A 23,461-nucleotide genomic window follows, 5' to 3' on the forward strand; every position below is an offset into this window, starting at 1 on the left:
TAAAACTATGATACAACCCGAAACCCTATGCTGGTTTGCATACGAAGTCCTGTAGACCCTAATAAGACTGGGCCAACTAGCCAGAACGTGGGCTTATTGAGGCATACAAGAACTCGAGAGCATTTTCAAGTCGGCATCAATGGTTTTATGTTTAGGATTTTTGAATCGCTAAAAAACTTTGATAAAATTAAAATTGTTACTTGGGTAAGCACATTCTTAGGGTGGGACGGGAGGGTCTAGCCAAAGTCTACGCTCCATAAAAATTTAGAAAATTTTGTATGAACAAAAGTCTACGAGGGTGAAGGAGGGATCTGAGATGACCAAAAATGAGTCCACGTAGTTTATGGACATCGCCTGTTCAACTGTCGCTTTTATAGAACATTTATTCAAATGATATGCTTATTAATGTTTCTTAATTGTTACTTGGGATCTTATTGTTGCGGTCAATGCTCGCCTAAACATTTTAATGTTCTGAAAAGCTTAGGCTTTCAGCTTTCTAATGATGAGTTCAAAATTGAAATCGGTTTTTGTGAACATAGCCAAAATCGCGATTTCAAAATAAAATTCAAAATGTCGTCTAAATTCAAGATAGCTCCTAATTTTTTTTCAACTTTATATCAAAGGCCTATTCTATTCTTTCTCTGCTAAGTTTCTACAAAGTTTTGAACATGTTACAACATGACATTTCGAGATATCACGCGATAAATTAGGTGCAATTTGATGCAAAATCGTCATTATTGCCACCTTCCCGAGCAAAGTCTGACAGCAAATTGAAAACATATTTTGACGTTGTGATATTGCAAATTATGATAACTCAGGTTGTTGTCGTTTTGGTCGTTTTAACGGTTAAAACATCAAAAATGAGAGCAGAAAAATGTTCCCGTAACAGCAAGTTGAAAACAAATCCTGCTATCAATGATAGCAAATTGATAACTATTTTTGCTATTAGTAAGAAAAAATGGAAAAATCGTTAAATATAGGGGTTTTTCGATTGATATGGAACTCTAAAGGCTATAAGATAATTACACTAATAGTGTATTCTTAGAATTATTATACAAAATTGGCTAAGAAGTTCGGAAATACCTTAACAACTTATTTTCTATGATAGTTTGAAGTGACAGCAAAGCGAAGTCTAAATTTGTGATCAAATTTAATCAAGACAATCTGATATCAAAATGTGATATCAATTTGCTGCTGAATACAAATCGAGTTTTCGATTTGCTACCATTTTGATGTTAGACTCTGCTCGGGTTGCCAGCCCTTTGGCAAGCGAGGGGTTCATCAATTTAATCCAATCAAAGTGGTTTTCATCTTTTTTTTATCAAATTTCAGCGAATAAGCAAGAAGCATTTGAAAGCCCAGACTTTGTTTTAATGGCAACCTGCTTTCAGCGAGAGTTACCCATGATCAGCAGCTGTGAAATATAATAGTTGGGTTCTTGTCATTCAATATACAGTATGCGGTAGGAAAAAATGCGAAAGGGTTTTTTCAACTTCAATCTTCATGTTCGTCCATTTGACGTTAACCAATCTATGTTTCAACATTCCATGATCTCAAACAGGCTAATTTCATAAAGAATAATTTAAAATGTTTACAAGACTGCGCCTGAAGCTAAAGACAATCAACATTTTTAAACCACTGAAAATTACACAGGTCACTAAATTTTATACCCGATAAAACTTTTTTTTTTATTTTCTCTACAATATCATCATAAATATGTGATTATTTCATCTAGTATGTGAAGCTACATGGTTCTGGATTAGTATGGCCTGGTTTTTCATCGAATGAAACCTAAATTGTTTAGTGTTTTAGCCACTTTGTATTATGTCCATTGAGCGCGCAGTTTTTTGATACCCACTTTTTGGGCTTACATTATCGCATGATAAAAATCAAAAATATTTATTTTCATTTTTTTTATTTCTAGAATATAGGCAGAGAAGAGAAGGGCATCTCAGAACAAACCGACCACACGAAAAATGATAAATTTTAGGCGTGAAAAATCGTCTCGATTTATTTTGTTTCTGTCCATTTCGTTTCCATCGTGTATAAACGTCAAAACAACTACATGGCTCAAAGTGTATTGATTACTTCCAGGTATAATCAAAATAATGAATAGATGACGTCATATCGATGACTATACTCGGAGTTTTCGGCTATTCAGTCTTATGATTTCAAACGGTAGTTTGTTAACTGCCCGACGTTTCGGCTGTTCTTGGCAGCCTTCTTCTAGGGGAAATTAGATCTATCGTTTACGTTTGTGAACAAATATCGTGTGTTGGCTTGTCGTACATTTTAAGCGTGGATAGTTGTGGTTGGTTTTAGTTTGCTACTAATTTTCTACGTTTTTACCACTGAAAACAGTTAAACAGTGTCCGTGATCAGTGGTGAAAACGTAGAAAATTAGTAGCAAACTAAAACAACTATCCACGCTAAAAATGTACGACAAGCCAACACACGATATTTGTTCACAAACGTAAACGATAGATCTAATTTCCCCTAGAAGAAGGCTGCCAAGAACAGCCGAAACGTCGGGCAGTTAACAAACTACCGTTTGAAATCATAAGACTGAATAGCCGAAAACTCCGAGTATCAGAATCTACCAGTCGAAAACCACTGTAAAATATCGATGACTATTTCTCTCATTTTTTAAATATTTTTTTTTGTTTCATTGAGAGCGTATTATTTGTTGTTTCGACCACTATTGCAATAATATGGTAGACGTACCAAAGATGTTTTTGCAATTGTAGGCTGTTATCTAGGCTGTAATAAAGGATAATAATTATGTTTTACCATTTTTTTTTAATTATCATGATGATATTAAACATATTCCCATCATTATTGTATCGCCTACCCTATTTACGGTTTTAAGATATAAGAAGCTTTGACCGTCTCCCGGAAATACATTCCAGTTAAACACAATCTTTTTGCGAATCAGTTTTTGAGTTTGTGTACCAGCTTCCGAAATACTTTGCTCTTTCGTGTCAACACGTGAAAAGTGTGATTTCAACCGCTAGGTGTCGCAACCAACTGCATGAATTATTTATCAATTTCTGACTCGGAAGATGACCTTCTCTTCTCTGTTATAGATACTGACTGATACACTGTCATGAAAAAATAGTCATATATATCCCATATTCAGCGTGTGATAACGCCTTTAAATTTTCATTTTTTTTCCTGCCTTACCCTGTAAGGAATCCTAAAAACATCATTACATAAAAGCACCGTATGTCAAGAATGGCTTGACCGATCTTCATTAAATTTTGATGGTAGCTGCACAACTTCTAAAAGTCTGTGGTTTATATTTATTTACTTTTTTGATATCGGGCAATAAGCCGACATAGCTGTCGAAATTTCTCGATTTTTTTTCCAAAATTTCGAAATATTGCCCCTCCCTTCTCCAAGAACGGGCAGGGTCAATAATACAGATTTATGAGTTTCTAGTCGGGAGCAACCAGAAAGGGTGAAATTTAGAACTGGACTAGACAAATTGTTCGACGGTGTTTTTATTTTTTTTTCTACACATGTAAAACAATAATATCAATATTGAAATCTCTTTGTTTTGCATCTTTTTTTTTTATAGCAAATCATGAACTTTAAAGGGCTTGTTCTAGTAACTTCCTTTTGAACTTTAACCCTCATTTGGCATTGGGGTCATTTTGGACCCAAACCGTAAACTACGTCAGCGAGCTGTTCCCAACCTGATGCAAAAGGAAGGTTTTAACCTTTAGTTGTTTAGGGCTTGTGCAGTCAATTTTTGAAACAGGTATAGAATCAAATAAGCGGTGTGTAACTAAAACGATTTTTGAACCACCCTAACTTTACAAACAGTGCACCAATAACATTCTGGGAATTTCTCTTTTTATGGTTAGTGGACAAACACATGCTATGTTTACAAAACACAGTACTTTTCGTTTATGAAACTTTTGATGAAACAAAAATAAAACTTTATAAAACTAGTTCTTGCGACCCTTCTTGGCCTTGATCGCCATTTCAATCAGGAAACAGCACATCTCGTTAGCCTCATTGAGCAGTTGCCACTTGACTTTGTATTGCCGCTGCAAAGCAAAAATAATACACATGAACAAACTAACCTTACGATCAACAACTGATTTACTCTTACCGTCGGGTAGGACTTCATAATGGGCAGATCGTACGAATAGGATTGCCTTTGGCCGGCTGCGACCGGACAGCTGGTGTACTTGCATGCCTCCTGGTCCAATCCGGCGAACGGAAGGTCAACTGCCGAAGCCCAGAAGGCCTTTGCCGTGGCAACCTGGGCGTCGAATTCTGGCGTATAATCGAACGCGATCGTCGCATTGGTACCCTTCAGCATGACACAGGGTTTATTTTGGGCAGCTTCCGGGCACGGGTGCACACGAACTTCGTGAACCGTGCATTTCACTACGAGCGTTGAGGTAACGAGAAAATTAGACAGAGTTAGTTATATTGTCGGTTCCATTCATAGACAAGTGATGAGATTATTGCACCGATCGACCTTCAACCTACCACTGATAACACTGGGGCGCTGTGGAGTAGAAATCACAATTCCGTGACAAAAATAATCAGAAAATATGTGTAATTAAACCTAATATGACTTATTGAATGACAACATGACAACACGAAAACATTTTATCTTATTTTACTATTTCCTTGTGTCCTGAGGATTTTCACAGTTATTGATTATCAAGCTTTTTATCAAGCCTACTTTATGCAATACAATTGTATAATACTTTTTTCATACAACTTATTTCAGTGTTTTAATGACTAACTTAATCCACGCAACTGTAACAACATTTTTTGTTGATGTTGAACATAATAAATACAAACTTTGCTGTTATTGCAGATTATGGGATGCCTAAGAGCAGTAAAGAAAAAAATGAGTGCCAAACTCTTGTTTTGTGAAAATTGTCATGAAATTATAATTTCTGACCCATAGTGCGTGGTGGCGCGATTGGTTGCTCGAGCTCGACCCAATTTCCGGAGATCAGTTCCGCTGTCTCGTCGCCACATGGTATCAATCACGTCTTTCTACTTACCGCTTTCACTACACTTCTCAAACGAAATTACTTCCGCACGCGCAATGGTTATCACGCCGATCAACAAAAGAATATTGAAAATTTGGTTCATATTGAATGATTTTGCTCTATTCTACCACTCCAAAGGATCACGTCTGCTACGTAGCTTTGCGTACTGAAGACTAAGCTCCAGTCTCAGCTGTCCCCTTCAACTGTAAGAAATACGATCGAATCGTTATCGCTTCCGATCCGAGTGAGCATTTTGTCTAGACTTGTTCTTTCCTATTGAATCCGACAGACATACGTCTCGATGGTATGCGTTTCGATTGATAATTAAAAATCGTTTATTTCAACAGTATATTAACATAATACTAGTTCCACTGGTGAGTATTGGAAATGGGAGAGCCATAGGCGTTCCAAGGAACGATTTTGCACTGATATTTGTCATGATATGCAATCTTAAGGGCTGTTCAAGTATAGTATAATACTTCAAGTATAAAATACTGTCTCGATGAAAACGGACGGAGCTGGTTTACTGGTTAGCACTGGGAGTGGGACCGGGGGGTGATGTTCCACGTAGAATATATGTTACTGTTTAGTGTTAATCGATGATTCTCTTTGGCTCGGTTGAACTGTGTCGCACGTTGCTTAGTTATTATAAAGAAGAAGAAAAAAGTAGAAAACAAGAAACGTGACTACTTTACACGATGCAGAGCGTGGTGTCACGACAGAGTGATATCTGAGCCTCCTGCAGGATTCGTAACCGAGGCCCCAGCGGAATGCCCATCTTTTGCAGTCTCTCCTCTCCTAGGTACGGCAGCTCGATCATTCCGACCCGTTCGTTCTCGAAGATGGAGGCATATTTCTGGGAAGAGGAATTATTTAGGATAGTACATCATTACAAACATGAAAATAATTTAATCTGTATAAGAGATCATTGGTGGATTCATCAATAGGTGGATTTTCGTATATCATTCAAGAAACAAAAACAATTCGTAAGTCTCAGAGTATGAGGGGAAGTCCTTGGTGGGACGTCATGCAATAAAGAGAATTCTGAAGATTGAGGTATGTTGTATAAGATTTTGCCGGTTTATTATGTATGGCCATGGAGTACTTTCAGAGATTGCTATTGCTCTTGTAGTTCTTCTAGGGATTTCACTAGGAATTCTTCCAGAGATCTCTCTCAGAGTTTTCTCAACGATTGCTACTTACATTCTCACTGATGTTCCTCCAGGCAAATATTTGAATATTTCTTCAAGTATTCAATCGAATATTTATTCAAAAACCTCTTCAAAAGTTGCTCACAGAGTAACCTCAGAATTTCCTTCAAGAATTTTTCAAAAACTTCCTTGTGCATCTTCGTGCCTGACGATGTACAAATACAAAACGGTAATTAGACAAGAAAGCTCCTGGTTAATAATTGCGGAATTGCTAATAAAACAGCAAAACATTCTTGCACAAAATTCAATTTAGGTACTCCCCTCAAGGAACTTAAGAAACTCCCCCAAGGATTCTTTCTGAAATTTTCAATTGTATTCTTAAATTTTCCATTGTATTCTCCATTGTATGCTCTATGCATTCTTCCGGGATTCCTACAAGCATGATTTTTGGAATATTTTCATGGATTCTTTTTAAAATTTCTCCAAATATTTCGATAAAAATTCCGTTGGCAGGATTACAGCAGTAATTCCTTCTAGTTTTCCTCCAGAAACTATTCAAAGGCATCTCTGAAATTCCTTGGAGGATTTTTTTATGAGTTACCGATCGAAATGGTTATGCTGAATAGTAAGCAAATCAGAAATACACTACCGCTGCTATTGGTACTCCATACGACCAAATTAAATGTAGTTGTTCTATTCGAGTAAATAAAGTAAATAGTCGCGGTTGAACCGTTTGTTGAAGTGACCGATATCCCCATGATCTTTCCGAATGCTGTATGTGCGAAAACAGATTTCTTCAAGTATTACTACATGGGTTCTTCCACAAATTCCATTCCAGAATTAAACCAATCTCTGATTTCGGAATTCCTTTTACTATTCTTTCAAAAATTTCATCATGAATTCTTCCAAGGGTAATCCTGCAAGAATTTGCGGTGGATTATCCTACCAAATTGTCGACCACTTAAAACTACTGAACATTCCAACGGTAAACCAAGAACAAATTTGCTAAAGAACAATATCACAATTAGGTTTACTCTTGGCAATCAAAGGAAGGATGGTTTTGTTGATTATTCCAATATCAAAATAAGTTTTCTGGATGGATAGTAATAGCAAACAAAATTCAAATATTTTCATTAACCTTCACGTACCCGATCCCCGACAACTCATTTTCAAAATACTGGCTCTTCGTCAATTTTTATCCGATTTTTTTTAAGTCGCCGTCAATTAATCATAAATTGATGCTAGTTTATTATACTCAAGTGGCCATGCAATACCTGGAACCATTCCAGGAACATTCCGGATTGTACTGGGGTCAGAAGGGTTGCCAAATGCCTAAAAGTGAATATATTGTGTGTTATTGTGTTTGAGCCATCGATATTCAGCGATTTTTTTTATTGCGTGTGTGTTCAGAGTGAAACACAGTTGCGATAACCAGATTTAAATAAGTTGACCCATCCGGATTGCCGTGACAGGTTCCGCGGTGCCCCTTTAGGGACACTTCTGGTTTTCAACCTAAACATGCCGTGCGACATATCAATCTTCATGGTTTCGAATGACTGAGTCAGGAACGATAGACTTAAGTATGAATCAACAAATATGGCCACCCCGGAACATATCGCACAGGTTCCAAGTGGTGTCATCGGGGACATATCTGATTTGCAACCAAAACATGCCTTACGATTTCGAGAGAATGGGGCAGACAAAAATGACTGAAGTATGCGTCAACTGATGTGGCCGTTCCGGAATACCTGGAACAGGTTCCGCAGGGGCCTCTCAAACACAATAGCACACAAAATAATCACTTTTAGCCATTTGGCAAAACGGACGCCACTCCCATCCCCCGACCACAGTACAATCCGGAATATCTCAGGAATGGTTCAGGATATTACATGGCCACTTGAGTATAATAAACTAGCATCAATTTATAATCGCTTGAGGACGACTTCAAATAAATCGGATGAAAATTGACGAAATGCGAGCATTTTTAAAATCAGTTGTCGGGGGTCGGGTAAGTGAAGGTTAAAATAACCTAGTTTTAGGAAAGGTATTTGGAGTACTTAGCTCACATTTTCCAGAGCATCGTTTTATAGAACTGTGCAACGGATTTGGCTGAAAATGCATCACGATGATTGTTGTTCAGCCATTGTTAACATCGGGATGCATTTTCAGTTAAATCTCTTTGATGCTTCTTTTAAACGGTGCTCTAGAAAATTTGAGCTTTGCACTCCAAATACTTTGTAATAAAAATGTCAATATTATTTCTTTTTTGTTAAGTGCCAAAAAGGTGATGATCAACAATATCTCGGAAATTAGTATACCAAATTAGATATTCAGTAGTTTGAACAATTTTTCAATCATTTACTAAATGACAACAAATTTTATAATTTGATATGATATCATATTTTGTTATTGACATGTTGTTTTAAGCTTTCCATTGAAAACTCATATGTAAATATCGAAATTTGTTATTACCGTGAATGGGAATATCATTGACCAGCTGGGTAACATTGACCAACCACATGAAATGTTCAAATAAACATTTTTCATTGAATCACTTTCTGCTCACGAATGGTGTTTCGTAATGTGTTTTTACTTAGCTATAAAGGCTCAAATAACTATCATTCAATGATCAGCAATCATCAACTATTAAAAAGCAGTTTTTTCGCTCAAATTCACAAAGCCTGTATTGAATATTATTTTACTGTTATCAAGATGGTAAATAGAGTGCAGTGATAAATTTTCATAACCATTGTTTGAAATTTGAGCGAAAAAACTGCCTTTGAGTTTTTCAATACGGATGATGATAAATGATATGAAAATTGAATTTCATATACATTGAAATAAATGGAGTTTTGCTTAACTGTACAGGAGAAAGACAAAATGATCGGGACAAGCAAAATTTTCACTTTTCAAAAAATGTTCAACTAGCTGTAATTTTTCGAAAAGTGCATCAAATATTCTCAAATCTTTACTGTAAGTTCATCAACTAGATGTGCATCAGTGGTTCAAATTTGAAAAATATCGGGCCATTCTCCACAAAGTTATAAAGATTCTTGAAAAAGGTAAAATTATCCGGTAGCCAACTTTGAGCTGTAATATCTCCGGATTCAATGAACCGATTGAAATGAAATTTTGACAATTTATGACTTATATAATGAACTCTGGAAAACATTTGACTTTACTTGAAATTTTTAACAAGAGACAAAATTATAGCGATTATAATTTTTTCACGATTTTTTAGTAAATTGGTTCATTCTTAATATGCATTCTTTAACTTTTCCAATTTATTGGTGGCTGTGTTGTTACTTTCCTTCAAAACAATTTTATATATAAGTCAATTAGAGGGAATATCAATGAACCATAATTTGCATCTTGAATTTTGAAACGATGTTGATATTTTGGAAAATTTGGTGTTTTATTAGAAAAATAATCTAATCGACGAATTTCTCGCCAACTCGACCAACGGTTGGCAGCACCCTCTCAGAATCGAACGAAACTTTGTGGGCATAAACAATAAGTCTTTCTAAGCAACTTTGCATGTTTTTTTTTCGAAATTTTTCAAGAGTAGCATTTGAAGAGGGCCTAATTTTTTTTTTTTTTTCAAATCGATGTAACTCAAAAATGACAAGACCTTCAAAAAAGTGTTGTATGGCGGACTATCGTGAAATTCCATGAAGTTTTTTAGAAAAATATCCAAAAAATACAAAATTAATTCCTACACTGAAAAATAAAGGTTTTAAAAATTTAAATCGATATTACAAAAAACTCTATGAATAGCTAAGGTTTTTAATTATTTTTTAAATAATTGAACGCTTACAGCGCCACCTAGCGGCAAAAATAAAAAGCTTAAGATTTCTGCATACATTTGGTCAAGTTTTCCCATACAAACTTCAAGATCGTTGAGCGCCCCATTGAGGGCCATGCACAAATTACGTCACGCTTTAGAAGGGGAGGGGGCTAGGTTTTGCAGAACGTGACGACCCATACAAACAGTGGTGAGGTCCCATATAAAAAGCGTGACATAGAGGGGAGGGGAGGGGGGTTAAAAAAGGACGTATTTTGCGTGACATAATTTGTGTATCACCCCTTAGACTAACTCGTTTTCGCTCAAATGCTGAACGTAGTTCCTGGGAGTCCAAAACAATCGATACAGGAGGTAAGACTTGTCATTTTTCGAATTTTATGTTTTTCATATAAGTGTGGGCCACCCTAATACGCCCTTTTCAAATGGTAGTCTAGATAAATATTAAATTAGGCCGTTACAAATATTTATTTTACTTTTTGTCCCACCACTCTTTGGCTGGTCGAGGGGGGGGATAAAAATAATAAAGCATTTAATCAGAAAAATATTAAAAACTCATCGGTTTTGTTAAAGAATTTTTAGCAAGACTCGATATTTTGATAAATATTTTTTTATCTGCCCCCTCAAAATGCCATTTTGAGCCAAAAATTTTTGAAGGGGGGGGGACAAAAAGTCAAAATTAAATTTGTATCAGCCTTATGCAAAATTGCTTCTTCAACAATTTTTTAAACATCCATAAAGTTTCATTGGTTGATGAGAGGCTACTGAACCTATATGTGGCCATGTTGGCACGAAACACGATGAAAAATATTCACTCAATGTGGACATGAAAAAAGTTTTTGTTAGGAAAACTTTTTTCCCTTAAACATGTCAAAGCAACATTGTTTGGAGAAAATGTAGGTAATTGAAATACCTTTCTCCAGAAAAAAAATCATCGATTTAAAAACATAGGGCTTTTTGTAATAACGATTTAAATTTTTAAAACCTTTATTTTTCAGTGTAGGAATTAATTTTGTATTTTTTGGATATTTTTCTAAAAAACTTCATGGAATTTCACGATAGTCCGCCATACAACACTTTTTTGTAGGTCTTGTCATTTTTGAGTTACATCGATTTGAAAAAAATCTATGAAAAAAAATTAGGCCCTCTTCAAATGTTACTCTTGAAAAATTTCGAAAAACAAAATATGCAAAGTTGCTTAGAAAGACCTATTGTTTATGCCCACAAAGTTTCGTTCGATTCTGAGAGGGTGCTGCCAGCCCCATAGAAGGGTTGGCGCGAAATTCGTCAATCGGTATAATTTTCTTCCGTGTTAAAAATATTAAGTTAAGTCAATGGTTTTTCATATCTCATTATATAAGTCATAAATGGTCAAAATTTCATTTCAATCGGTTCATTGAATCCGGAGATATAACAGCTCAAAGTTGGCTATCGGATAATTTTACCTTTTACAAGAATCTTTATAACTTCGTGGAAAATGGCCCGATATTTTCTAATTTTGGACCACTGATACACATCTAGTTGAAGAACTTACAGTAAAAATTTGAGAATATTTGATGCACTTTTCGAAAAGTTACAGCCAGTTGAACACTTTTTGAAAAGTGAAAATTTTGCCTGTCCCGATCATTTTGTCTATCCCCTGTATTTCGTAACGTAATGAGACACATTTTCAAACATTCAGGCTTGGCATAAATACTAAATACAATCAGTGCTGAAAATGGCAAGCCTCGTTGGATAAATGTACGACTCGTGCTGAAAAAATCAACTTTTTGCAACTCGTTACATAAATAACTATTTCGACATATCTAAATTCAACCACCTGCAGCTAATTTTAGACGCTGTGTTCGTGTCTTTTTACATGCTATGCATAGTGAGCTCCTTATTTGATTTGTTTTTGATTTTTTTTTATAAACAAATTTTGGACACAACAGTTCTACCCTACATACATAAACTTACTTGGGCATTGCATTTAGGCGATTATCTGTGTATGGAGATTTCTGTCCAAATTTACAAAATTGATTCCAGTTCATAAAAACACATTTCGATAAGAGATTCAAGGCCAAACTTGTATTCTACTATAATCTGTCTACGGAATGAAACAAATATCAATTATGTTTTTCTCAAAAAGTTTCAAATAAACTCGGATTTGAAGAAAATAGTCTAAGATTGACTTTCATGTGTATATTTTTAATCTACGTTTAACTTTTTCATAAGAATCATAGATAAAGACTAAACTATACAACGCCTGTCGCACTATCAAAGTTAATCCGATTTACGGTACTAAGTTTCCTCGGCTCCGTATAGCTATCTGTTAAATTGAGCTCAAATTTTAATTGAGTTGACCAGTATTTTTGAATGTTCGTCAATTTAGATTTTAAGCTACAAAAATATGCCTTAATTTAACTTAAATTGTATCTAAAACTAGTCAAAAAGGTGTAAATTTTAAAATAAATTATTTTTCGTCTGGTACCCATTCTCTTGCGATTCACAAAGGATATATTTTATATTTTATTGTTATTTTGTCCAGATCGCGGAATGCTGCAGAATCTGAAAACTTTTTGAATGCTGAAAATGGCTAAAAGTTGACAAAAAACTTTATTTTAAAAACTTTTCTGTAAGAGAGCAAAATAAATGATGCCAGGTGCTGTTTTTAGTTTAAATGATACACTATAATTAGGAGAACTGGTTTCCATTCTCAATCATTTTTTCAAACTATTGTTACCAACCGTTTGGGTAACAATGACTTGTGTGGTGGAAAGGCTAGCTGTTGGTTCAGAGCATGTTATTGTTATTGTTTTTTTTCTTATTGAATATTGTATATTTATATTATTTATTTAAATGTCTAAGTGTATAATAAATGTTGGTCTCCACAGGTTTGTGTTTGAGTTATGTTTATTTTACGCTTAGTAGTTCAAGGTGTCTCTTTATTTATTTATTTGTTCATTCATTTATTTATTTAATTATTTTGTTCTGTTCATATTTTCCGATTGTAGATTTGTTTATTATTCAGATGCTTTATTTATCTATTTATTTATTTATATTTATTAATTTTTTTCTATTTATTTATTTATTTATTTATTTATTTATTTATTTATTTACGTATTTACTATTCAATATTAGATGCTTTATTTACATATTTATTCAGATTGATTTATATACAATTACTAGATTATTTATTTACAAAAAAAGGAAAACAAGTGTCCGTCAGGTTTTGTTAAGGCATTGCATGTGGCCACAATCGGAATTTCAACTTAAATTCACAAGACACCTTGATTAATATAATTTGTTTAGAGTGTAAGTGGCTGTCATCATCATCATCTTCAGATCTGTCACCAAGATTAAGAATATCTGGATGGAATAAGGAGTGGGTCCAAGGGTGGTGGAAGACGCCGCCCCCCCCCCCCCCTCGACACCCTCTCCACACCTCCTCCCCCTTATTGGGGACTATAAATGACATGGCGGAATTTGGGGAGGCTCTCTTATAGTTTTGGTCCGGAGAAGTGATGAACGCGACGGTCCGGTTTTGTCCGCCATATTATAAACCGGTTGAGTTCCTTGTGTTAGTGATTAAAACTTAAACTAAAAATAATCCTAACAAATTTCAATTCGATTAAATGTTAAAAATCTCTACAGCTTAAACGTCACAAACAGTATACAACATTTAAGTTTAATAGTGCGGATCTTTGTGTGCCATCACCACAACGGTTGGTTAATTAGACACCTTTCAATATAAAGTTAATACCAACTGAGTTAGGCTACCAAAGATCACCAAACGTACGAAAAGTTCGAGCGAGTGTGGTGATTTTGAACTGCAGTGTGTGAAACGGTCGGAAGTGGTAAGAAGAAGGGAATCCTCGCGTTAGGACTACCTCGTGACGTTCCGTAAAGTCTGTACCTTACCAATGAACAATGGTGTCAGCTCGCTCGAACCCCGACCCAGTGAAAGTGCACGAATTGGTACCGCTCTCCGGACCCTGTGGACAATGGCCGTAAGCTAACCAGGCCTAACCGTCAAGCTACCCCCCTCCCCCCCCCCCCCCTCTTCTTTTATGAGGATGAGTTTGTGAAGATGGCTGAAGCAGTAAAGAAGAAGCCGAATAACCGTAAGATCACCCGAAACATCCGGAATTCCAGCATCAACAGCCTACCGGATCATCAGCAGCAGCAACGGCCGCAACGTACCGGTGAGCTCGTCCCAAAACTATCTTGTACATGAACCTTATGTAAAACCGTTAGAATACACACACACACATACATAACCTCGAAGTTTTTCTAGTTCCATTAATAATAAATTTGTATGGCTCCTCTGAACCACAGTTTGTATTAGTTTTGATCGTAGAAATCTTGTTTTCCGTTGTCCGTTCCGTTTTGTATTATCCGCCTTTTTACCACACCTATACCCCAGGAATTCTCCAAGACCACCTTAACGACCCTGAGATCCAGGTTATCAAAAAGAGGCCTTGAGCGCCCACCCCGGAAGCAGCCGTCGGCTCAAGACCAGCAGCTTGGGGCTTAGGCCGATTCCCGTCTGGAATTGGCGAGCATAGAAAAACCTGGCTCTAAGAGAATCGTTTCACTATCGATATTTTGATAATTGGAGTTCTTCCGATGAGTTATGACGCAAACGAAAAAAAACAGTAGAGAAAATAGTCAATTTTACGCATTTGTTCTTAAGGACAGACTTGTTAGAAGCCCAATATGGCAGCCATAACGGCCGACTTAGGGACCTACTCACGATTTCGAGGGCACAAATCTCTTCCTAAACAAAACCAGCGCACCTGATCTTCATATTTTAGGCTTAAGTAAGCAAGAACAGAATAATAAAATGCACTGTTGTTTGAAGCTTGCTTCTTGAGATTTGTGCGTCTGAAGTTCTGATGCACTGTTGAAGCGGAATTTCAAGACGTTTGTCCTTAAAAAATATGCATACCAAAGTGTTTTATTGATTGCCACATGATGAAGCAATACTTCATACATCTTCAAAAAAAAATATAAGGCTTTGGGAAATTCCAGGAAAAAATTCGACTTATGGCCAGGTATTTGGTCCATTTACGCCTATGTGTGACGTTTGTTAGCTGAGAAAAAGAATGTGTAAGTTTCCTATTGTTTGCCATCGCTTCAACAATTCTACCAATACTAACACCAGAAGGTTAGCTCAACATGTATTCCAACAATTCTCTTAAGAATTTGTTCAGGTAATCCTTTAGGATTTGTTCCGGGAACATCCTTCAGGAGTTCCTCCAAGCTAGCTTTGCTCCGAATCCATTCAGGAGTTTCGTGAAAATTCCTTTACAAGTTTCCTGCAAGGAATGCCTTTAAAAGTACCTCTACGAGTTTCCGTAGGAATTCCTTCTGAAGTTTCTTCAGGAATATTTTTGAGAGTTTCTCTGGGAATTATTTCAGGAATTCCTCGGATAGATCGTACAGTGGTTCCTCGTGGTAATTTCTCCAGCAATTCTTTTTCCCGGCAATCCCTAATGATTTTCGTCCGGTAGTTTTCTTTCGCAGATACCCTGGGGATTTTTTCGGGTGCTTCTCTGGCAAATTATTGTTTTTTATGTGTTACCGAAGGTAACTCTTCACATATTTCGTATTTTTTTAGAAGTTTCTCCGGCAATTCCAAGAGGAGTACTTCCGTGAAATTAAATTTTCCGAATGATTGTTCGGAAATTCCTTCAGGAGTTTGTTCAGGATTTTTTTCAGAGTTTCCTCTGAAAATTTCTGTTTCATCTATATTAATGTGAATTTTGACAGTAGAATAACTAGCCACAGAAGTCCAATGTTGTGACTGTTCGTGTAACTTACATCTAGTTTGTCACGCCGTTACAGCGTCAGCAGCGGTACTAGAAGTGTTAAGTTAATTTTGTTTACAATAACAAAAGGACACTTGAAAATAGCAAATTATTGCAATTAAAGTTTTTAAATTAATTAAATACGAAATATGACTACAGCGCCATTGGAGTTCTAGTCTATTTCTATTATTTTGACCGAGGCTTATTCTTCATGTACTATGAAATTCTTTAATAATTTCGTCACAAATTTCTTCTGAACGTCATTTAATCATTTATTAGGGACTTCCTATCAAGATTCCTTAACGAGTTCTCACGGACATTCTTCAGAAGTTCCTGTACTGCCGTAATTCTGCAAAGTGACGTAAGCGATATTGATAGTTTTTGCCCATTTTTTTGGTTATTATGCATAAAACTCTTGCCCATTCTCTAAGTTTCTTTCCGTAGATGATAGATTACGACTAGATCTTGCATTCTAATACAGCAGGCAAACCACAGTGTTATTTTTACATCAGATGTTATGTATAATATACTAACAAATATCGACATTTTGAATGGCGCTTACGTCACTTTGCAGAATTACGGCAGTGTAGAAGGAGGTTTCTATGGAAATTATTATTGTTTTATTCATATAAAATTTAATCGAAGCTAATCCATCACTCAGCAGGATTTTTTTAAGGGTCGCTATGGAAATTTATTTATAAGTTTCCGGTATTTCTTCCAGAAGTTTGAAAAAACATTCAATACTTTTCGTCAAGGAATCTCTTTGTAAAATTTTAAATTATATTGTCTCAAGGTTTTTATATAATGCTTCCGGAAAGTATCATGCTACGTCGTCAGAAATTCATTGAAAATTTATTCTGAGCAAGAATTCGCGAAAAAGTGTTGTTGAAAATCCCCCCAGGCACACTGAAGAAAGTGTTTGCTAAATTATATCTCTTAAAATAAATGTAGAGATGGTTTCAGGAATGTTTGAAGAAATATCACAAGAATTCCAATTTAATTGTTCCTTAATACATTATATTACACCATGAAAAATTTATTCAAGAAATTATCAGAGTAAGCCATCTGGAATTTATCCAAAAAATTCTCCTAAAATTTCCTCTTGCAATGTTTTTATAAACTTCACCTAAATTTCTTCCAAAAGGTCAGGATGCAATGTATTAAAAGCATTCCCCTGCTAGGATTTATGCTGCACTTTGCAATGTGTTTTTGCAATTTAACCAGAATATATGGCTAAAAAATCAGAGATTCCTACAACGGTTTTCTCCATATTTTTCGAGATGTAGATCCAAGGAGCAACACCCAAATGCATATGCAGGCTAGGACACCTAAAATAATCGCAGGTGAAACTCCCCAAGAAATGCCAGACAGATCTCATTGATTGTTAATATCTGATCTTGTTATGAAAAATTATCATATGAGTTGCTCATATTTTAGCCGCCAATCAGAAATCAGATATGTATCTGTTGTGTTGTGTGATTTGAAGTTTCGAGTTGGAAGTCATGAAATTGTCTCTTTGTTCTCCAAGTGGAATTGGAATAAATTTACATTTAGAAATGAAATATCATCAAAGCGTGCTACGCTGCCTCCGTATGCTCGCTGTAGGCTAAAGCTTGACTTCCACCACTAGGTACGCTAGTGTTAAGCTTTTAAACGAGCAGTGCTTTTCGTGGCGATGATTCATCCCCCAATCCTAGGTTTTTTTTTATCTGTATTAACGAGATTTTTAGCCCTAGGCTAGTTCATCTCGGGACCCACGCTTTACTTCCCTTCCGAAGGATGAACTCACATTTTGCGAGTTTGTCGGGAGTGGGATTCGATCCCAAGTCCTCGGCGTGATAGTCAAGTGTTCTAACCATCACACCAGGTCCACTTCACAATCCTAGGATATCCCAGTGGAATTTCTTAAAAGAACTCCTACAGAAATTTCTGATGAAATTACTTAAGAGATTTTAAGTGGAAATTCTATACGAACTTCTGGGGAACAGTATTGTTTAAGTAGAACAAACTATTTAATTTTGTCCGACGTTTCGACAAAATTAAGTAGTTTGTTCCACTAAAACAATACAGGAAACCCGAAACTATCTGCAACCTGCAATCACAGTCGAAATAGCATGTATACTATTTCCTGTGAAAGTATTATTGGAACTCCCTGTGAAACTTCTATAGAAATTCTCGGTGGAACTTCTGTAGGAACTTCCGGTGGAACTCCTATTAGAATTTCAGATTAATCTTCTATAGAGATTCCTGATGAAACATCTAGAGGAGTTGTACTCTTATAGAAATTCCTATTTTAAATTTTGGAGGAATTTCTGATAGATCACTTAAATTAATGCTCGATGGCAATTGCTAGTAGATTTATCAGTGGAACACCTGCTGGATCTCCCGGTTGAACTTCTACAGAAACTCCTAGTTGAGCTTTGGTTGCAATTTTCTGAAGAATTTCAACAGAAATTCCCGATGAACTTTCAAGAAGAATTCCCAGCAGAACTCCTATAGCAATTCTTGGAGGAAATTCTATAGGAATTCCCGATGGAACATCAACCGTAATTATCTGTCATTATCTTACTTCTATGGTAATTCCAAGGTGGATCTTTTAGATAATAGCATAATAGCATAATAACTAAGGGTCTTTAATTAGCCTAGTGGTAAGGCTTTGGATCGCCAATCCGGAGACGGCAGGTTCGATTCCCGTTCCGGTCGGGAACTTTTCTCGACTGCCCTGGGCAAAGTGTTTCATTGTACTTGCCTCACAATATACAAATTAATGCAATGGCAGGCAAAGAAAGCCCTTCAATTAATAACTGTGGAAGTGCTCAAAAACCATTAAGTTGAAGTGAGGCAGGCCAAGTTCCAGCTGGAACGTCGAGCCAGAAAGAAGAAGAAGAAGAAGAGCATAATTACTAAAAGAGCGGACACAATCCTAAATAGTATGTTTTAAAAATAGAATGGATATGGAAGGAAAATAATAAATAGCGTATTTTTACTGACTAAGTTGTTTTATCACTACTCTTAAATTTTTGAAAATCAAAGGAGTGCATATTAAACTTACCTCATAGCCCAACTTCTTCAGAAACAGCTTCATCAGCGGTGGATCTTCTCCAAAAAACTTCGTAAGCTTCTTCACCCGTCTGGGGTTGGTCAGATTCATCGGTTCTTTCGAGCTGGTGTTTCCTGCCGTTGCTCCGCCACCTGCACCACCACCACTGGCATTCAACGGAATGTGATGCATCGACTGAGATCGCAACATTGCCATATCGTTCCGAATTTCCTCCAGTTCTTGCGCAACCACATGCTGCGAGCGCATTTCCGACGACAGATGAGCTACGCTGCGAGCAAGTGTGACCACGTGCGATTCCAGCCGCTGGAAGCGCTTGTTGATGCCTCGAATGTCTCGTACTTTTCTTCGCTCATCCGTTCGTCTACGATCCCGGATGGGGCGACCACTAACCGAACTGGATGGAAGAGAAGACAAACTGCCGTGTCGTCTTCGGCGATTGACTCGTTGACTGATGTCGTTACTGGCCATCCGGTTGCCGAGCATTTTCAGCACTTCACTGTACATGGATTCGAGGCCTTCGAGCTGATTGCGAATCTGCTGCAGTCCACCATCCGTTTCGGATTCACTGACCGATTGTCCAGCGTCCCATGGACCTCCGAGAAGCGATTCCAAGTCGAGGGAACGGGTTGTGTTTGTTACGGAGGCACCGTCCGTATCGAGGCCAAATACTGAAATGAGGGAGAGGAAACAGTAGATGAAGTAGTTCTATGAATGGTTCTAAGAAGTTGCTGAGTAAATTCATACTCATACGAACTACATCCATGGCTAAATGACCTTTAAGAAGTTACTTACGATGTTTCTTGAGCATGTTTTGCTCGTGCTTCTTGCTACTGGACGACAGTTTCAGATTGTGCATGTAGCTCTGAATCGTGTTCACCGACGGATGTCCCTTGGAGGGACCAATGGGCTGCGGGTTTTTACTGGCCCGATTATAGGTGTCTGTTCCGTACTCCTGTTTGGCTTGGTGCTTGGAGGAGTTGGCCGACTTGCTGTGGTGCATGGTGTTTGGACCTCCTCCACCGGATGTCGCATGATACGGCGTTCCACCATCAGGCGATAGCGGAGGCAACGGAGGAGACATGGATGAAGCACTTTCCGACATGGTACTCTCCGGACGAATCATCATTCCTTTGATGCCAGGCTCTAGAATGTTGCGCAGCTCCGCATCCACGACGTCGATCTATGAAACAATTGGAAGATGTAAAGCTAGTCGTCCTAGTCACACTATTGTAAACTTACCCATTCCGATTCAGATTTGCTACGATTCCGCTCAGTTTGTTCGACCATGCCCAGGTTGGCCGATTGCTGAACAGCACCTTTCCTTCCACTGGAGTACGCAGCACTTCCACGTCCCGAGTCCACATTGGAACTGTGATTCCCATTACGGTCGTAATCGGAGCTGGAAATCGAATCGATTTGCTTGCTCCCATTGGTGTTCATCTGGACAACATGCGACGAGTCAGATGCTATCTGTACCACTGTATTGTTACTGTTGATTTGCTGATTTCCGTTGATCAAATGCTGTTGATTCGGTGGTTTCTGGACAGATCTTGCTCCGGCTACGGGTCCGCTGGATTCCACTGGATTATGATTTTTGTCCATTTGCTCGTGCCCATTGTAACTGGAGTCACCGATGTTGATTGTCATATGGCTTGTTCCGTGAGGAATTTGCTGTTGATGCGGGACAGGACTATCCGAGTATTCAGCAAGGATTTTGTGTCTTGTTTGAGGAGTATGTTGGAAGTTCACTGGAGTCATTTGAGGCGTTGGTTGTCCGGTTTGAGGATGATTGTGACGATAGTTATGGACATAGTTTTGCTGCAGTTGGCGATTGTGCTGCTGAGCAGGAGTTTGTATGGTTACCCGGGAATTGTTGTGCTGACGGAATCCCCCATCGTCGCTATCAGTTCCATCCATTTGGTTGGGGAAATTCTGTGGAGTTCTGTTGACGTCGATTGCCGCTGTATTGAGTTGAGGTTGCGACATAGCTTTCATACTACGAAAACCGGACAGCGAATCCGCATTGTAACCTTCTGCTGGATCGGCAAACTTTTTATGGTAGTACAATGGCGAGTCACCCCTGGCATTTGAACTCCACAGATTGATATTGGACTGAGCGTGGTTCAGATTGTTACCTTGACTTACTCCAGGCATGTGGAATGATGATGATCCGAGACTATCGTGCTGTTGTTGATGTTGTTGGAGCTGGTGTTGAAGGAGCGATGAAACGTTGTTCAACTCGTCTTCGACTGTGTCAGTACTGTCCTTTTTGAACTTAGACGAAATCAAGTCTTTTAATTTATGATAATTTTTTGACACAGAATTCTTTACGGTTTCTCTATCCTTAGAAAGCCCTTCGCGTTCTGCTAGAGCTGTAATATCTTCAGGTAAACGTACTGCGTTACGGGGAATCGTTCCGGTTATGGATGAATGGATGACCTCAATTTGGGCTTGATTCTGAATTGAAAAACAAATCAATTTGTTAGTACCTAGACAAAACTTCCCCCTGTATTTGAATAAGAAACGTGGTCACAGCTGGCGTGGGAGCAGATCTCTGTCCAACGTAAACCTAAGTTAGCCATGAAAAATGTAGCAAACTTCAAACAAATTTCGGTCAGCTTATGAAACCCTTTCTACTAACTCCTTTATAATTGTAAGAAGAAAAGAAAACACCATTCCCATTTGTAAACTGCTTCTGCTTTGACTGTCAACGTCCGAAACAGAATGTAAGCCAACCCAAAGATCTTCGCACTCATTTGCAACAAGCGGAAATTTTCGTGCGCTCGCTGTGATACTCTTTTCTTTCAGAACCGTTTGCATTCTGGTTAGTTACCGTATCTGGTATCGATTTTCCAACATCAAATGCGAAAAAGATAGCTCGCGTGGAGGGATTTTTCATCCATAACAGCAGCATCATCGGCGGCAACAACATCAACAATAAGGCGCAAAACCCTTTTCCGCTTGATTTCGTTTTGTTCAACGATTCGTTTGAAGGCCCGGCCTCATTGAAGGAGTGACCCCGAGCATGATTGCTTGGATCGTTCATCTTTCGATCCCAGTTGGCGCGCATCGGCGAAAAAAAAGTTCTGATTTTGACACCTTCTCCGTCGAAGTTGGGCCCAGTGATAGTGGTATATAAGTTAGCGAAATCTTACCCTTTTTGATAAATGAGGAAAGGTCTTCTTGGGAAATTAGCCACCCGCGTCCGATATCACGAACTGATAAGGGTGAATTTCTGAGAAATTGTTCTACACTGGTAATGCTGTCCGTTGAACAACGAAAGACGACATTCGTTAGAAACTTGCAGATGGATCATTAAAATGGCAGGCCGTGAATATTTGCACGAAAACTTGAATTGATAAAAGTCCATTATCGATTCTCAAAGACGCTCAAAAACTCTTTACCAAAAAATATTCAATTGAGCTTTCGAACCCCGTCATTAAAATACCGTTTTGGATAACGTTCGATTTCACGTTGACGCTTTCCTTCGTCAGAAATCATCCCTCATTTGAAGAAACACAAATTCTACACTCCATCCAAGTAAGCCATTATAGATTTCGCGCGATATTCTCTTTAATTTGAGTTTTACGACCGACTCTCGTTTCTCGCATATATCTTACAAGGGCAATGATGAATGGTGCTTTTCTTTCGTTTTTTTTTGGCATAACGTCTCATAAAAAGTAACGATGCGTGTCGTGTCAGAATGTGTTTAATGTCACCGTTTATAGTCACCCGCCGAGGACGTAGTCAGGTTTGCGAACGCAGGAGGACTTATGCCATAGGAGCGGACCAGGAGGTTTCCGAGGGTTTCAGGGGGTTTCAAGGGGATTCAGAGGCTCGCAGATGGGTTTCACGGAGGTTTCATGTGGTTTTTAGATTCGTTTAAAGGGGTTTTATTGGGGGTTAAGGAGGCGTTTCAAGGCCTTTCAATGATTCATTTCACGGAGGTTTAATAGTGGTTTCAAAGGCATTTTAAAACGTTTCAAGACGTTGCAATGCGTTCAGGAGGTTCCAGAGGTATTTAAGGGGGTTCAGAAGCTATCTAGTAAATTTCACAGAGTTTTCATGAGAGTTTTAGAGCGTTTCAAAGCATTTCAAAGCGTTTGAAAGCGTGGTTTGGGGGGGGGGGGGGGGGTGGAGGCGTTAGGTTGTTTGAGGAGGGATTCAGAGGCTCGCGGATGAATTTTACGGAGGTTTTATGGGGGTTTTTAAAATGTTTCAAAGCAAAACGAAAATCGGGTTAAGTACCCAAGTAACACACATGTTATATAAAAGTAACGACAGCGCAAGTTTTGGTTGTATAGAAGTTTATTTTACGTTATTTCAACACAATGTTAGAATTACGTAAAATAAACTTCTATACAACCAAAACTTGCGCTGTCGTAACTTTCTTATAACATGTGTGTTGCTTGGGTAGGGTCTTGTACCATTTGTGCAGGTGTACCTATTTTGGGCTCTTGCCGCTATAACTAAGTCAATTTCAAACGGATTGATTTGAATTTTTGTATAGAATTAGGCACGTACAGTATCTAACTCTATACAAAAACTCAAACCAATCGGTTTGACTTTTACTTAGTTATAGCGGAAAGTGTCCAAAATAGGTACACCTGCCCAAATGGTACAAGACCCTA

General features: G+C 37.7%; 2 protein-coding genes across 8 annotated transcripts in view; both read right to left on the bottom strand.

Moving 5' to 3' along the window:
• Positions 1-3,888: 3,888 nt before the first annotated feature.
• On the bottom strand, positions 3,889-5,204 carry LOC109425930 (MD-2-related lipid-recognition protein). Its single transcript, XM_019701317.3, has 3 exons — positions 5,037-5,204; positions 4,121-4,401; positions 3,889-4,055 (listed from the first exon to the last, which is right to left on the bottom strand). Exons 1-3 carry the CDS (start codon positions 5,125-5,127, stop codon positions 3,954-3,956), a joined length of 474 nt encoding a protein of 157 aa, XP_019556862.2. The 5' UTR covers positions 5,128-5,204; the 3' UTR covers positions 3,889-3,953.
• Positions 5,205-5,327: 123 nt separating this feature from the next.
• Positions 5,328-23,461, bottom strand: part of LOC109425927 (uncharacterized) — an 89,528-nt gene continuing 71,394 nt past the window's right edge. For all 7 annotated transcript variants that reach the window (XM_062856679.1, XM_062856678.1, XM_062856675.1 and 4 more), the window contains 4 exons: positions 20,070-21,287; positions 19,623-20,010; positions 18,822-19,498; positions 5,328-5,880 (listed from right to left, as the gene is read on the bottom strand). In XM_062856679.1, coding sequence (XP_062712663.1) covers positions 5,716-5,880; positions 18,822-19,498; positions 19,623-20,010; positions 20,070-21,287 — 2,448 coding nt within the window. In that variant the 3' untranslated portion in view covers positions 5,328-5,715. The remainder of the gene's footprint in view (positions 5,881-18,821; positions 19,499-19,622; positions 20,011-20,069; positions 21,288-23,461) is intronic.

Source organism: Aedes albopictus, chromosome 3, assembly GCF_035046485.1.
Source record: "Aedes albopictus strain Foshan chromosome 3, AalbF5, whole genome shotgun sequence".
Taxonomy (NCBI): Eukaryota; Metazoa; Arthropoda; class Insecta; order Diptera; family Culicidae; genus Aedes; species Aedes albopictus.